The 15131-nt window shown below is 50.6% G+C and overlaps 6 protein-coding genes across 6 annotated transcripts; 4 read left to right on the top strand and 2 right to left on the bottom strand.

Moving 5' to 3' along the window:
- On the top strand, positions 1 to 1844 carry AUEXF2481DRAFT_42857 (uncharacterized protein). Its single transcript, XM_013485727.1, has one exon. It carries the CDS (start codon positions 33 to 35, stop codon positions 1710 to 1712), a length of 1680 nt encoding a protein of 559 aa, XP_013341181.1. The 5' UTR covers positions 1 to 32; the 3' UTR covers positions 1713 to 1844.
- A 437-nt stretch (positions 1845 to 2281) lies between these two features.
- AUEXF2481DRAFT_68289 (uncharacterized protein) lies at positions 2282 to 8507 on the bottom strand (the record flags this gene model as incomplete). Its single annotated transcript, XM_013485741.1, has 4 exons — positions 2282 to 4297; positions 4347 to 5624; positions 5674 to 6039; positions 6090 to 8507. The coding sequence occupies 4 exons, from the start codon at positions 8505 to 8507 to the stop codon at positions 2282 to 2284; spliced, it is 6078 nt and encodes a 2025-aa protein (XP_013341195.1).
- Positions 8508 to 8626: 119 nt separating this feature from the next.
- AUEXF2481DRAFT_418140 (uncharacterized protein) lies at positions 8627 to 9700 on the top strand. The gene has a single exon (XM_013485813.1). It carries the CDS (start codon positions 8746 to 8748, stop codon positions 9631 to 9633), a length of 888 nt encoding a protein of 295 aa, XP_013341267.1. The 5' UTR covers positions 8627 to 8745; the 3' UTR covers positions 9634 to 9700.
- A 66-nt stretch (positions 9701 to 9766) lies between these two features.
- AUEXF2481DRAFT_7504 (uncharacterized protein) lies at positions 9767 to 10219 on the bottom strand (the record flags this gene model as incomplete). Its single annotated transcript, XM_013485661.1, has 2 exons — positions 9767 to 10123; positions 10190 to 10219. 2 exons carry the CDS (start codon positions 10217 to 10219, stop codon positions 9767 to 9769), a joined length of 387 nt encoding a protein of 128 aa, XP_013341115.1.
- Positions 10220 to 10417: 198 nt separating this feature from the next.
- AUEXF2481DRAFT_418108 (uncharacterized protein) lies at positions 10418 to 11916 on the top strand. Its single transcript, XM_013485814.1, has one exon. The coding sequence runs from the start codon at positions 10616 to 10618 to the stop codon at positions 11876 to 11878; it is 1263 nt and encodes a 420-aa protein (XP_013341268.1). The 5' UTR covers positions 10418 to 10615; the 3' UTR covers positions 11879 to 11916.
- An 876-nt stretch (positions 11917 to 12792) lies between these two features.
- On the top strand, positions 12793 to 14593 carry AUEXF2481DRAFT_42860 (uncharacterized protein). Its single transcript, XM_013485728.1, has 2 exons — positions 12793 to 14202; positions 14254 to 14593. The coding sequence occupies exons 1-2, from the start codon at positions 12806 to 12808 to the stop codon at positions 14303 to 14305; spliced, it is 1449 nt and encodes a 482-aa protein (XP_013341182.1). The 5' UTR covers positions 12793 to 12805; the 3' UTR covers positions 14306 to 14593.
- Positions 14594 to 15131: the final 538 nt, after the last annotated feature.

The following is a 15131-nucleotide window of genomic DNA, read 5'->3' on the forward strand; positions in this document are numbered from 1 at the left end:
AAGCTATTTTCTGCAAGCGACAAGGTGACAAGATGGTCAAGCGCAGGGCATCAGACACGCTTGAGGATGAGCGTCACAAGAAACGATTACACGAAAGTGAGCCGGATTGGGTGTCTCGACTCAGCCACGAACTGACGCTGCGGGTCTTGTCATTTCTGCCCGTGCCCGACTTGATCATCTGCCAGAGCGTGTCGCGACATTTCCACCTTCTCGCTGGAGACTCGCAATTATGGAAAGCTCTATACTACAACCGGTTTGTCCGACCGAGGGCATCACGTATACCTGGCATTCACGAATCTGGAATACCGGCTGAGAGTCTATGGTATTCGAGCAAGCTATCCAAATGGCTGGACGAGGACAACCTGGTCAGAAGAGGGAAAGAGACAAACTGGAAGAGGCAGTACAAGACAAGGCACAACTGGACAAAAGGAACATGCGGTGTCAGTGAGGTCCCTGTCTCGCCGGAAGCGTCAGTCCCACCAACTCTGCTTCACATGCACGACGGCATCATCTTCATGGCAGACCAGCTTCACGGTCTACGTGCGTGGTCTTCTCAATCCGGCAAGGGCATCCTAGCCACCATCCCATTTCCTAACCATGACAGCTCTCCATCGGCTCTGACTGTCGACTCTGCGTCTGCGTCCGCATCTGCATGTACCATCACTCTGGCTGTAGGCTTCCAGGACGGCTCTTTCACGCTTTACGACCTCCAACTCCACCAGCGTCGCTTTGTTACTCGCTACTCTCACGAACCTTCTTCCAATGGCTTGATCTCGGCTGCTGCAATATCCTTCCCCTACCTGGCCACCATGACTGCAAGCCAGCTCCTATCTTTCTACAAGTTTGCAATCAAGGACGATGAGACGATAGAATCTGGAACTGTCGGACCGCCCCGCTTATTACAGTCCTTGCACTCTCGCACAGTCTGGCCACCGCTCACCCTATCCATCCGACCACAACCAGATACTGTACTGGTATCAATAGCCTACTCTCTACCCACCTACCTTAGCGGCTGGACTGTTGGGATCCAAGAGATGCGCTTAACACCAGAAGGCAAACTCCTCGAATCTCGTCTCGCCTCAGCAATCGATCAAAACTACCGCCCTCTTACCTTCAACAACTCCCCCATACCAACGCCACCACCACAGAACATTCCCCCTTTTGGCCACTTCAACACTTCGGAAGCGAACCAAATACATTCGAAACCGACCTCTCTATCCTACTCTCACCCATATCTCCTAGTCTCCCACCCTGACAACACATTGACACTCTACCTCGTCTCCTCCACAACAGAGACTCTCAAAATCAGCCCAGGCAACAGACTTTGGGGCCACACTTCCTCAGTCTCTGGTGCTCACGTAGGAGGTCGTGGTAAAGCAGTCTCTGTCAGTACTCGCGGCGACGAACTCCGCGTCTGGGAACTCGAAGGTGGCTTTGCATCAGCAGCGGCGCGAAGAAGATTAGCAGCCGGTGAACTGAGCGTGCAATTACGACCTGAGAGACCGACCATGGCATCAATACCACCTTCTATTGACGATCCTGCTCCGCCGATCAAGTCAAGAAATATTGGATTGGGTGCTGCACTGCAGAATAGCGGGTTAGATGAGACTAGCATGACGAGAGGCTGGGTAGGCTTCGACGACGATAAAGTCGTCGTGCTGAAAGAGAAATATTGTGGTAATCAAGCCTTGGTGATTTATGACTTTACGTAGCGATCTGTTTTTTTTACCTCTATTTCTTATCTTTACAAAAAACAATTCCTTGACATGGATATTTCTCCCTCGCCATTGTACAGATATCGATTTGGTGTCTCGTGTTTGGTGGTAAATTCGCAACTTTTCCACATCGTTCCTGCCATCATAAGACTGTCTTTTTTGCGAGTGAAAGTTTGAATGACCCGATCAAGAAAAGTGACTGCTTCACCTTTTCAATTTCTTACACCCTCTATATTCAGCAGACTCCAAGCACCTTGCAATAGTCGAAAGGCAACAGTAGTCTAGTGGTTCATGACACTCTACAAATGTCAGTCCAAGAACGGCATACCGAGTAATATGTCGAGCTGAACTGCAATGGAGAAGACCTGAGTTCGACTCTCAGCTGTGCCAATCCTCTTCTTTTGCATGAATAGCCCCAAAAAGTGAGTCCAGGGTGAAAGCCGTTGTATCAAAAACAATAGTGTGCCTTTGCATTCATGGATTTCTAGACTGTCTAAACTCTAAACACGCAAACTGCTGCACGTGGTATCTCAAGAAAATATTTCAACTACACCCATCCCACTCGATCAAAAGTTCATCTTCAATGCAATCGTCGGTTCCTTCTCCTCAACCTCTTCCCTGATTTCTTGCTTAGGTCCCTGAGGTCCCTTGATGACTCTTTCCATCAGCGCCTTTTGCTCTGCATTTAATCTACTCACAACACCTCTAAATGCGTTGGCATCATTACTCGCCAACTCTAGTAATCTTGCCGCGGTGTCTTTCTGTACACTGTCGCCTGGCTCTTTTTGAGCACGAGCAAGCAAGGTAGGGATGAGGAGTGCAAAGCCTGCGAGTTTCTTCTCGGCAGGGAGAGAGGAGAGAGAAGTGGTGAGGCTTTGTGCGACGATAGCACGACTTTGCTCAATGCCTTCGAGGTCAGAAGGTGTGGTGAGGAAAGTAACTAGGCGAGGCAGTAGACGTGATAAGATGGCCGATTGTGCAGCACCTCGGATGGGTACGACGAGCAATGTTCTGACGCAACCAGCAGCCATCTTTGTAGTCATTGGATTGTCCAGACACTCTGTCAACTCTGTGACAAAGCGAAGTAAGACAGGGTCATTGGCCTCAAAGGCAGCATTTGCAGAAGTGATGAGCATTGTGCCTGCCAATATCGTGTTCTTCTCACATGGCAGAGAAGCTTCAAATTCACGCTTTTGGGCATTCTTGAGAATCACCAGGAAGCGTGACAATGTGCTGCGGATTTGCTTCTTAGTATCATCGCTAGGCTCAGAGCCAACTCCACTGATGAAGCGGCGGAATATGGGCAATGCTTGTGGTATCAAGGTCGCCTGGCAGGCACCGGTGCTCATGATGGTGACAAAGATCTGGAAGATACATGCATGAAGATCTGCCCTGATGATGGAGGGGAAGACTTCGGAAGCATCGACCAGTGCATCCAATGAGAGGCGTGCTAGTGTGACTGCTTCGTCTGAGATATCGGCACGTACGGGGCGGGGACTTTCTGCCAGACCGGGCACAATGCTTGCCAGCACAAGTACAATGATTCGAGTCAGTTCGAAAAGTTGGTCGATGTCATCAGATAGATGATCGTCTGCACTCATGCCTTGTCTTGAAGAAGGATGACCTACACAAAGGTTTCTCGCAATCTCGACAATGACAGTCTGTACGTTCGACGGCTCGGTGAGGATCATTCGATCGAATAGATCCATCGTCTCATTGAAGATGACTTCCTGGTAGATGGCATTACCGGAGATCGAAGGGCGAAGAATTCTCTTGAGGGCCTGCAGAATCTCCAGCTTTTGTGCTCTTGCCGTTGCCGAGTCCGCGCCAGGCTTACTAGCGAGAGCTTCGAATGCAAGACCGAAGAGGACGAAGAAGAATGCAACAGGTTCTTCACGATAGTTGATGTCGGTACCGCGTGACACAGTGGAGGTACCATTCGCATCGGCTTCTGTCTTGCCGTCGAGTGCGTCGAACACAAACTCACTGTCTTCATCGATCAGACTGGCAATGGCGTCTACGAGGCTCAGCCATGAGTCTTGGTAAAATTTGAGCAAAGTCTCGCGATTCAATGCTGCGTAGACTGTTTCCAGGTCGTCTGATAATGAGCTTGAGCTGGTATTATTTGAGATATCCGGCTCAAAGCGCAGCCGAGAGTACTCTCGAAGGGATGAAAGCCATAGCGGAGTCAGCTTTGCAACATGCGGCTTGACCACGTCGACCAAGTATTTCTGATCCGCAGTGGCAATCTGCAGGCCAGCCCAAGCGGAAAACACCGACATGCGCACCATGACTTGAGCATTGGGGCTCAGACCTTTGAGCTCTCCTATAGAAGAGGTCTCGGTAGAGCTCGCAAAAGTTTCGAGGGCAGCCACCAGAATCTTTAGGATGCGGCCCATCCTATCGATGTCTGTTACGATGCCCGTCGACACGAAAGTGGCGCAGACGTTGATCGCTTCTGCAGCCAATTCGGGAGACGAGTCAACGGCGAATGCAGGTGTCAGAGCAGAGCTGATCTGCGCTTGGTATTGCTCAAGGAGCATGGCCTCAGTAAAGTCGGGGTCAGGTACACCACCGAACAGCTAGGATACGGTCAGTGTGATAAAGACGGCTGATAGATAATGTACTTACCCTGAGCACTTGATCAATGATGTGCAGACCCAAGATACGAAGGCCAACGACGTTAGCGGTGGATGCAGAGAAGGCGACGCGTACGACATCTGCTATCCTTTGTTGTAGCGAAGCCAGAGCAGGAATGTCTTCGTTGATGGCCGACTCCTTGACAATAGTATCCAGCAGACTGTTGAGAAGATTCATGCCAAATAGTCGTACTTGCCATCTCATGAGCTCTTGGCTTGACGTGGGTGCGGAGGCGTCTTCATCCTTCGTGCCTGCTCCGGCAGCAAAACCTGCGACTTCTTCATCTTGCAGATCAGTAGTTGCTGCCTTCTTAGCTGCTGCCTCAGCTTGAGATGCAGTGTCAACGCGAGCCTTGGCCTTCGTGAGGACTGAGTTGCACCTCTGAATCCAGCCTGCAGTATCTGCTAGCCCAGTCTGTGACAACCAGTTGACAAAGATTTCCTTGATCGTCTCTTGAGCTGGATTCTGATCGAGTACATCCCAGAGCTTTTCTTCGAGCCCCGGACTCGCGACGCGCACAATGTCCTCAGCGTCCCTTCGCATGAGGTTGGCCAGGCCACTGATAGCCATGTCACGAATCTCGGGCGATGAAGAGTCAAGATCAGCCTGCAAGCGCTTCACGTATTGTTCAAACTCCATGTGACCTGGCGCATACATGGAGAGATTGCCTAGACACCTGGTGCTTTCGACTAAGACCAGAACATCGCTTTCTGTCTGGAATTGGCGGATCAGAGTCAGTACCATGCCACGAGGTTTGGCCATCTCGGAAAGATCTGGACCCATCACATTGATAATGGCGTCAACGCAGCAGACATTGGCAGCAGTAGTCTCCAGATCAACTTCCAGGTTGGAAGAAGCCAATGGTCCAGTCTCGGCATTGTGCGTGTCTAGCATATACAGCTGGCCAAGCAGGCCAATCGTACTCGAGACATAGCCCGAGAATGTCAAACCAGCAGAGTCAACAATCCTCTTTAGACTCTCAAGAGCCCAGAAGTGGACCAAAGGATGAGGATCGGCGCAAAGAGACATGAATATACCAAGGATATTCTTCAGATGGAAACTGGCTGCCATACCGCCAAGCGAGTTATGAATACAAGCCAAAGCCAGGGCGCAGCCAGAGCGCACATATGGTTCGGTGTTCGATACGATTGTTTCAATCAAGTAATTGATCTCGCGTGAAGTGAAGTCGTTACCACCAACTTCACAAAGGCGTCCTAGAGCTTGTGCAGCAATATGGCGAACACTTTCGTCAGGATCTGCGATGAAACTCTGTAACGCTGTTAGACGCTGCAATGTGTCGGGGTGTTTGGGAGCTTACGTGAAGGAGATTTTGCATATTCTTTTCAGCGTTAGCACTCTGAAGCTTGCCTTCCAGTCCCCTGACTTGACCAGTCAGGACTTTGGACGTTATCAGGAGAGCCAATGCAACGTTCGCACTGAGTGCTGCTCTCTGTACGATGCTCTTCTGTACGGAAGGCGACGTCAAGAATGAATTCACTTGTTCTAAGATACTGTCTTGTATCCTTGGCGATTGAAGGGGAAATGCCAAAGCGAAGATGCCTATCGCGCTATTGACCACCTCCGTAGCAGGCGGTTGTGGCTGTTCGTGTGATTGAGGTGTTTCATGTGTAACATAAGATGTCGTTGAATCATGCTCCCATGCTCCACCAATTGGTGAGAGAAGCTGTTTACAGTCAGCTACGTTATGGATGACAAATTACATATCAGTCTTACCGTTCGATCTATCATAGCCTCATAATTATGCCGTGTGGTCCAGTGGTCTTCAGAGTCACCTTGTCTTTCAAACGGGAGAGGGGTGTAGTCCAACCCGTTGATCAAACCATTGACACCGAACCCACTATTGTCACCGACACCCCAGATATTGTCAAGTGCGCCAGAAGAACTGGCGATTGCTACACTCAGCGACGAAGGGCCCAGACGGTCCGGATCCGCGAACGATGATACAGCTAGTGGCAAGACGTTTGATTGCGTCGCAATCTCAGAAGCTGCAGCTGGACTTGCGGTCACAAGCGCGGTATAACACTGGAAGACTCTGCGTCTGACCATCAAGTCGAAGTCTGCTAGCTGTAGAGCAGGCGATAAACGTTGCGAACTGTCCTCAGACGTCTTCTTCTCAGGCAATATAGCTAGGAACGCGCCCGTGCTTTGCAACATGCTCGCAAGACGTCTCGATACATCAGAGGTCAGAAGCTTGATGTTGTAATGTAAGAAAGCCTTGACAGATCCCAGTGCACACTCACGAACATGAGCGAGGAAACTCAACTCAAGTTGACTCTGACGTGCCATATTCTCCTTGTTCGGAGGAGCAAGAGCATTCTTCCACATTAGTAACAGTTGTGAAAGATGTATCTTGACAAAATTAGGTCCCAATGACATGAGTCCACCAATCATGATCCAAGCGACCTGCACTTGAGTGCTGGAGACTCGCAAGTCAGAATTACTGCTAGATTTGAGCAGGCCAGTAGCTTGAGTAAGTACTCGAGCGTAGACATCAACAGAGCCATACAGAGGGTGCTTGTTTGAGGCACTCAAGACTGCAGCAAGACCATTTGCGTATCCAGCACATCTTCTTGGGCTTTGTCGAGGACCAGTAAGTAGACCGATTTCACGATTGACACTGTTCATACATATCGTTACCGTGGGAAGCAGCTGTTGTGGACAAGCCAACACAAAGGATCTCATACACCTCGAAGCGTGAACTTGGACAGTATAACTTGGGTGTTGCAGAACTTGCAGGAGAGATTCGCGGCAGTTCTCCGCGATGATGCTCACAGCAGCGTCTAGTCTGTCCATAAGTGATGCCAGCGCGCTCAAGGCAGCGGTGAGCGTTTGTTTTCCAGGTTCAAGCCGTTCTTTGATGACCTGGGGGTAGTCCTTGATGATGTCGTTCATTAGGAATCGAGCAGCATTCAACTGTGATGTTTCGCCAAGCATGCCTCCCACAACATCCTGAAGAATGATGCGAACAAACTTCCTGGTCATGAGAGCGCGGTAGCGGTGATATGTAAGACTCGGATGGCTTAGTAGCTCGGTGAAGAGGTGTTTGGCTATCACACCGTACTGCCTCTCCACAACGCTCTCACCTAAAGCGGTAAAGATTTGCTTGTAGCATATAGCGATTGCAGCACGAGAACGATTGGAGGCCACTGGTTTACAGTAATGAGTAGACAGCTGACGCATAATATCCAGCAGGCTGAACGCCAGAGAAGTGATGGGCTTAGAAGAGACGGGTGTGGCTGGGCGCTCAGTGTCCTCTTCACCTTCGTCAGCGGCTCCTTGTTTCTTTGACTTCTTCGATTTCTTCGGAGGAAGAACATCTCGCACAGGGGCTTCAGAGAAGCTCTTGACTAGAGCGGCGGCCATACAAGTCGATGCAGCATGTCGTACAGAAACAGAAGGGCTGTCCATTACTTTCCACAAAGCAGTCTGCAGCTTCTCGAAATCATTGGAGTTGTCGTAATAAGATGTGCAAGTGGCCAATTGCTCAAGACACCAACAAGCATGCATCTGAACCAGCAGAGCCTTGTCATTCGAGGCAGCGTTACGTGCCGACTTCCAAGTTTCCTTTGCGACGCTCTCGTCGATGGAGCTGCCGATGCCCCTAGCGACATTTCCCAAAGCTCTGTATACGGCACTCCGCAAGCCTGCATGAGTGGAAGCGGATTTGAGTGTGCGCAGTACCGAAGTACAAGCCAAGCTGGAGAGACTAATAGCACTGTCACCAGCGGCCTCGAAAATGGCACCCAAGCAGTGTACAGCGGCATGCTTAGCCTTAAGAGGCTTCTCTTTCCCAGCATTCAATACGGCGACAAGATCATTGATAGACTCGTATAGCAGCTTGCGATTGCCTTTTGTGAAGAGGTATGCGAAGGACGAAGCCAGGTTGTTGCGAATGACACGTGTGGGAGCGGGTGATGGAAGGTTGACGATTTGAAGGAGCTCCTTCTTGACCCAGACTTGTTGGGCCGAAGCTCCATCTTCGTCCAGAGAGATTACATAGCGAGAGAGGTCAGAGGTGAAGGTCAAGAGGTATAGGTCCTGTTGTTCCGAGGGGAGAGCATGAAGCTTGGCTACGTCGAGTTGCAGGGTCGAGTCGGCCACCGGAGGCGGGCCATTCTGATCCGTCGCCATTTGCGATTGTAATCAAGTGGTATACATTAGGATCCGAGCTAAGATTGTTGTTGTCCTGTACGAATGGTTTCAGGAGTCGAGCAACCCGCAACTGCCTTCGAGAACCCCCCGATGACATCTCCACGCCTTGGCAGCTCCATGTTGATCCAGAAGTTCGTGAATTTATGCTCCTTCCCTGTCGCATTCCATTTTGTCATTGTTTTGTTTGTCGCATTCTTATTTTGTTTGATTACTCGTGATGCAGTCTTATCAGTCCCTCGCTCGGCCTTGTCACCACACATACCGATGTCTTAGTCGACGCGCCACCGCCGTCCGGAGCTTTCACGAAGCCGCAGTTTACCAGTCTGGACACAGCAGATGGTCCAAGATCAAGCACGACAAGGCAAAGGTCGACAGCTCGAAGAACAAGGCACGCAGCATCTTTGCCCAGGAAATCGCCACCGCTTCCAAACTTTTCGGCGGCGACCCCAATTTCAATCCTAGACTGGCCGATTTGATCGTCAAGGCAAATAGAAGCGGATTCGCCAAAGCGTCAATTGAGGCAGCTATAGCTCGTGGACAAGGAAGATCAGTCAATGGCGCTGCTCTGGAGACGGTCACGCTCGAGGCCATGCTGCCCAACAACGTCGGCGTCGTAATCGATTGCGAAACCGACAGTAGGCTACGAACGCTGGCCGATCTAAGACTCATAATCAAACAGCATGGTGGAAATGCAACGCCGACGGGCTATCTCTTTACCAAGAAGGGCAGGATAATTTTTGCGAACAAGGACAATGTCGGTGTGGACGAGGTGTTTGAGCCAGCTCTGGAAGCAGGTGCACTAGACGTCGAAGAAGACGCCGAAGGGCGAGTGGTTGTCTACACTGAGACGACGGACACAAAGTCTACTGGAGAGACCTTGTCAACAGCATTGGGACTAGACATTGCCAGCTCAGAGATCATATCGGATGCCAATGAGGATACCAAGGTGGCTCTGACTGATGCCGAAGCGACGCAAGAGCTGGTCAAGTTTGCAGATGCAATTCAGGACAAGGAGAGCGGAGTGCAGGGCATCTACATGAACGTCACCCAAGGCACGCTTGATGAAGGCGCGTGGGCAGAATTGGCAAGCAGAATTACGGCTTGATTGTAATGTACATATAGCAGCAATATACCCAAATGTCGATGTTTCCCCTCTCTTTACGCCTAATTTCGCCAGTCCGGACCCATGTTGTACAGTGCAGTGTTTTTTATGTCGTAATGCAAAGATGCGTGGGTGGCTACTTGAGCCATGAGAACCAGCCCTGTGACTGAGAGTTGTTTGATGATTGCTCAGGCTGATGTTGAGCCATGGTCTCAGACTGGGCAGTCTTCAGCGACTCGAGGATAGGGCTGGGTTGTGGGTCGATGTGCTGCTCGACAGGAGCGTTGTTGCCCTCCAACTCCAGTCTCCTCTGGCGGGCGGCCAGACGGCGGGCGCGTAGTCTTGTGAGTTCGGACTGGATCTCGTCCTTTTCAAAGGGAATGTGATGGGTTTCGTTCTCCTTGGGCCAGAAGTCGGGAATGGAAAAGCGTTCGTCCAGATTTGTGCCAAAATAGTACATCCAGCCGATGGGGAACATGATGTACATGCCAAACTGGTGGCGCATTAGTTGAGGGACTGTTGGACTGTTGGACTGTTGGACTGATGGCGCCAGACATACCTTGAAGACTTCGAGATTAGGGCCTCCCATGATTGCGATGGTGAGAAAATATTATGTTTCTTGCAGTGAGAGAGAGTGACAGAGACGCCTACTTGAAATAGACTCTTGTTCAAGATCGGAGGCTGACCACTGACCACTGACCACTGACCAGACGCTTGTGCCTGATCAGATCTGATCAGATGCCGAGACGCCGATGAAGATTTGATCTATTCGTGATAAGATTGCGGCCTCGACGCGACACCCCCGAGATCAATCTATCCATTTACTCTGATTCTATCACTTGACCAGCCCGAAGATACAAACACAGTGGCTTCATTCATCCAAGCGACTTCCTCCTGCGCTCGCGCAATCCGGCTGCAGCCTGCGCCGTCTCGATCCTTTCCCTGCCCGACAAACCACAATCATTTATCGACCCACGCCGCGGCTATGCAAACTGAGGACGTTGCAATACACTTCAACACCCTGTCTATGCAAGATAACAAGAAGAAGCGGAAGCCCCGTAAACCAAAGGACAAGACACAACTCAACGCGCAAAGCACAAGCTTCCAACCAGACCAGGACCACCACGCTACCTTTCCCGACCCCGTCGACATGGCTCCGAAGCAACCTCGACGGCGACAACAAGACCCTAATCTGGTCCGCTATGTGCCATACGACGACTATGCCCCTTCTTCATATCGCTCTCTGGCCTTTCACTCCATCAATTCCGCTACACAACACTATCCGCACCCAGTTGCTCCTCCTCCTCCTACTTTCCGCCCAATAAACCGCCATCCCTCGTCCTTCTTCGTGCCTTCTTACGCCGCAGACCCCCATCCTCCGACCCGTGTCCATTCGAACCGCTCTCATATCTTCTTTGATGATCCTGTTCCCTACGCTTCTCAGCCATTCATACAACCAGAGCTGCCTATCCCAGAATACAACCAACCGCGTCGCTCGGCCCGCCAAGCTGTCCGTCAGTCACACTCTCAACAACCCGTACAACTCCCTCCTGCCAGTCAGCCCATCCAAGGACAGCGATTCCGCTCCCCTAAACCGGACAAGCGTCCCCGTGCTGTCGGCAAACTACTTCGCCCAACTCCTTCACTCCCATATCTTGTCAACTCCCTGGTCACATCTCCGACACTTGATCGCCCGAAATCTCTGCTTGTTGTCTTGGATCTGAATGGTGTTCTGGCTTTCCGCAAAAAGAGGACAAAGGGCTACAAACCTAGACCGAACCTCGACACCTTCCTCAATTATTTGTTCGACAACCACCATGTCATGATCTGGTCGAGTGGTATGCCCGAGAACGTTGAGCGCATCATCGAGAGAATGCTGTCGACGAAACAACGCAAGCAACTGGTTGCCATCTGGTCCCGCGACAAGCTCCGCATCCCGGACAATCTGTTTGGTGAGAAAGTCCAGGTCTACAAACAACTCAGTTGGATCTGGGAGGATCCGACACTACAAACGAATGCACCTCTTGGAGGTTGGAGTCAGAGAGATACCGTATTGGTTGATGATTCCATCGACAAAGCAGCTGCGGAACCTCACAATCTGATTGAAGTCGACGAATTTACAGGTGAGCCCGAGCAGAGCGGAAACACCACGCTGCTGCATGTCATTGCCTATCTAGAGCGTATCCGCTGGTATGAGAATGTCAGTGCAGAGATGCGCGCCACTCCCTTTGTCGTGTCAAAGGCTTAAAAGATCAAGTCTACTACAGATCAGGTCATGTTCCCTATATTGCACGATAAGATGGCCCTTTTTTTTCCCTTGCTGTTCAATGACTGCCTTTCTTTTTTCTTCCGGAGATACCCCTTTTTTGCTTTGCAGTGCATATACACAAGATCGAGATACAATGGTTTTTCCTGTCTTCCAAGTGCAGAAGCTCTCTGTTCGTGCTCGTGTCCGAATGCACAGTGACTTTCAACATTGGTGCAACGTTCGCTAGGAGACAATCGAAGCGTTGTTCTCTATAGACAATGATGATTATCTTGAATTGCATCCTGCCTTTTTACAGCCCTTGTTAGGAGTAAGAGACGAGATCTGGAAAGGCGTTGCGTCAGTAAGGCAACCATCAAGGTCGAATATACGGATCAGGGTGTCCCTCAAGACACGGCTCTCAGATCATGCCAAACCGCTCTATTCCTGCTCCTTGCGCCCCGGCCTTATCTCCCCGCCATGCGCCTTGCGTCTACTCCACAATCACGGCTTTGAGCATTTTCAGTATGCTTCAAGACTTATCGCCATACTTTGACCTCCTCACCGACACCGGGGTGTCTCAGCTGTCATTGAATCGATATGGATGAGGCGCAATCAAATCAGCCGGGTAGAGCCCTGGCTGAAAATGACGATCGTAGCAACCAAGTGGGAAGCCACGCCGAACAAAACCTACCATCATATCCGATGTTCGGAGATGTAAATGAGACCCCAGGAGGACTTGATCAGAACCTGACCTTGGATGATTTCTCTAATGCTCCCTTCGACTATACGAGCATCAGTAATCTATACATACCTAACTCGGATCTAACAGCGGACTTTACTTCGATGATGCCTTCCCTGGACAGTCCGGCCTTGTTTGAGCCGCCATCTTATGATCTTCTTGGAACTGCTGAGGGTAGAGGTTTGGAGATGCCTCATAGCTGGAATACTGGATACATTGATGGCATGCCTGAAATCGCACCGTTGGCCTCATCTTTGGCTAGTAGGGAGATCCGGCGATCTGGCAGATCTTGGAGCCAGCTGCTGGCCGATATGAGGAAAGAGACTCACAGTGGTCTACCACGTCGTCGAAGTCGCTATCGTCTGAACCGCATGAGCAGCAACAGTACGACACCAAGCATACCTATACCAGAGTCGCCATCTCTCGAACAATATGATCCGCTGCAGAGGTATCAAAACTCGCCGCCAGAGGATGATTATGTGTCCATGACAGCAGTACAGCAAGCACTACAAAGTACTGAGTTTGAACCGCTGGACCCGAATCACGTTAGTCAACCGGCCGAGGTCTACTACCCTGGTAGAGGGCGCCGGAGTCGACCCGGTTCTGTGGCAAGTGTAGAGAGTGCCGCAAGTTCTCCATCAATGCGTTCTTCGAATTCAGCAGCCTCGAGTATTTCTGCTAGATCACGATCGGCGCGCAGACGACCACAGAGAGCTCGCAAACCAAAGACACAATCCGATAAAGCACATATTTTCAAATGCACATTCTGCTGTGACACATTTTACAAGCGGTATGACTGGTGTCGCCACGAAAGGAGTCTGCACCTGAACCTCGAAGTCTGGATTTGCTGTCCACAAGGCGGCTCTGTGTTCTCAGAAGCGACTGGCAGAAACCACTGTAGCTATTGCAATGCTCTCGACCCCACACTGGAACATCTCGACAGCCACGATCACAGTAATTGTGTAAGAAGCTCACGCCGACAGTTCAATCGCAAAGATCATCTGGTGCAGCATCTTCGACTGTTCCATCGCTTACAAACCATGCCGCTCATCGAAGACTGGAAGACTCAAGGTCCTAATATTACCTCTCGCTGTGGGTTCTGTGATCGCCGAATGACAAACTGGGATGAAAGAACAGAACACATCGCCGCTCACTTCCGCGCCGGACGTACAATGAAGGACTGGCGAGGCGATCACGAATTTGAACCCGAGATTGCTGCAAAGGTCACCAATGCCATCCCACCATATCTCATTGGCGACGAAACAGAGACGATCGTGCCATTTTCTTCAACCAGTCATGCTGTCAAAGACCATGTTGCGCAGATATCCTCGCGACTTACAGCAATGCCTTCCGAACCTTCAGAGCCAACATCGCCTTTGCCACTGACCCCTGAGATGGAGGCACCGTCAACACAGAGCAACAATCTGACACTCAACGAGATGGTGATATTCCATCTTGGCCGATATGGTCGACAACAGCTCGGCATGGGCATCACACCTACGGACGAGATGTTTCAAAGTGAGGCTCGAAGACTGCTGTATGATTCGGATGACCCATGGAACCAATCGCTTGTTGATAATCCTGAGTAAGTGATGCCAGATCTTCTTCCTATCATGGGTGTACTAATCATCTGTAGATGGCTGGCAGCCTTCCGCTTGTTGCATGGTTGGACGAATACAGGAGCGTGATGGATGGGTTAAATCAGCGGCATGAGGGTGAGCCTTCTGGTTTGAGGGCAATATGATACTGGCACCTACATACGCTGTGCATTCCCATTAGGTCGAACATTAGGATGGCAAAAGAAGCTTTACTGAAGCAGAGCACTTGGATGCTTGCATACCGTGGACCGAGACCTGATCGACCCTGCCAAGAAAACGTGATTACTTTCATTCTCGTCCATCTCACTTTCATGCTCTCCTGCATTTCGAGCCCCCCTCACCGCCAAACAGCTAGTGGCGTGGGTATACTCGAAACATATCTTCGAACGCCGACCAACCCGATCTAGTAGGGTCTCATAGGGGGCGAACGCTGCAGAGGGAGGGTTTCGACTACCAACGCTCTTACTATTGCCGAAGATCTCAACGGTCCTCTACGACACCCACACCGAATCTACGCATACCGGTTTGTTTGCCTCTCCAACGGCCACGGCATATTCAACGTAGTGACGTGACGATATATCGTGAAAGACATGATGCTCGGGTCTTCACAACCTGCAAGCGTTGTGAGCCGGCGATTTGACAGCGACTTTGAAACGCTCGGATTCTGTCAGATGTCACTCTGCCTCGACTCAGTGTAATGGGAGGTTATATGCATAGAGGGGAAAAACGCCATGTCAGCCGCGTGGTGGCCCCTTGCAGACTGCATTAGACGCCCCATCAGCCGTGTTTCAGAACATTCAAGTAACTCTGTACCCAAAAAACTTCAAAAGGCATTCCGCTTTTGCAATGAAGTGGTCTAATCTGTTTAAGAGGTAGGACGATCCATAACGGTAATTGACGACCATTCATTCTTTTG

Source organism: Aureobasidium subglaciale, assembly GCF_000721755.1.
Source record: "Aureobasidium subglaciale EXF-2481 unplaced genomic scaffold scaffold_20, whole genome shotgun sequence".
Taxonomy (NCBI): Eukaryota; Fungi; Ascomycota; class Dothideomycetes; order Dothideales; family Saccotheciaceae; genus Aureobasidium; species Aureobasidium subglaciale.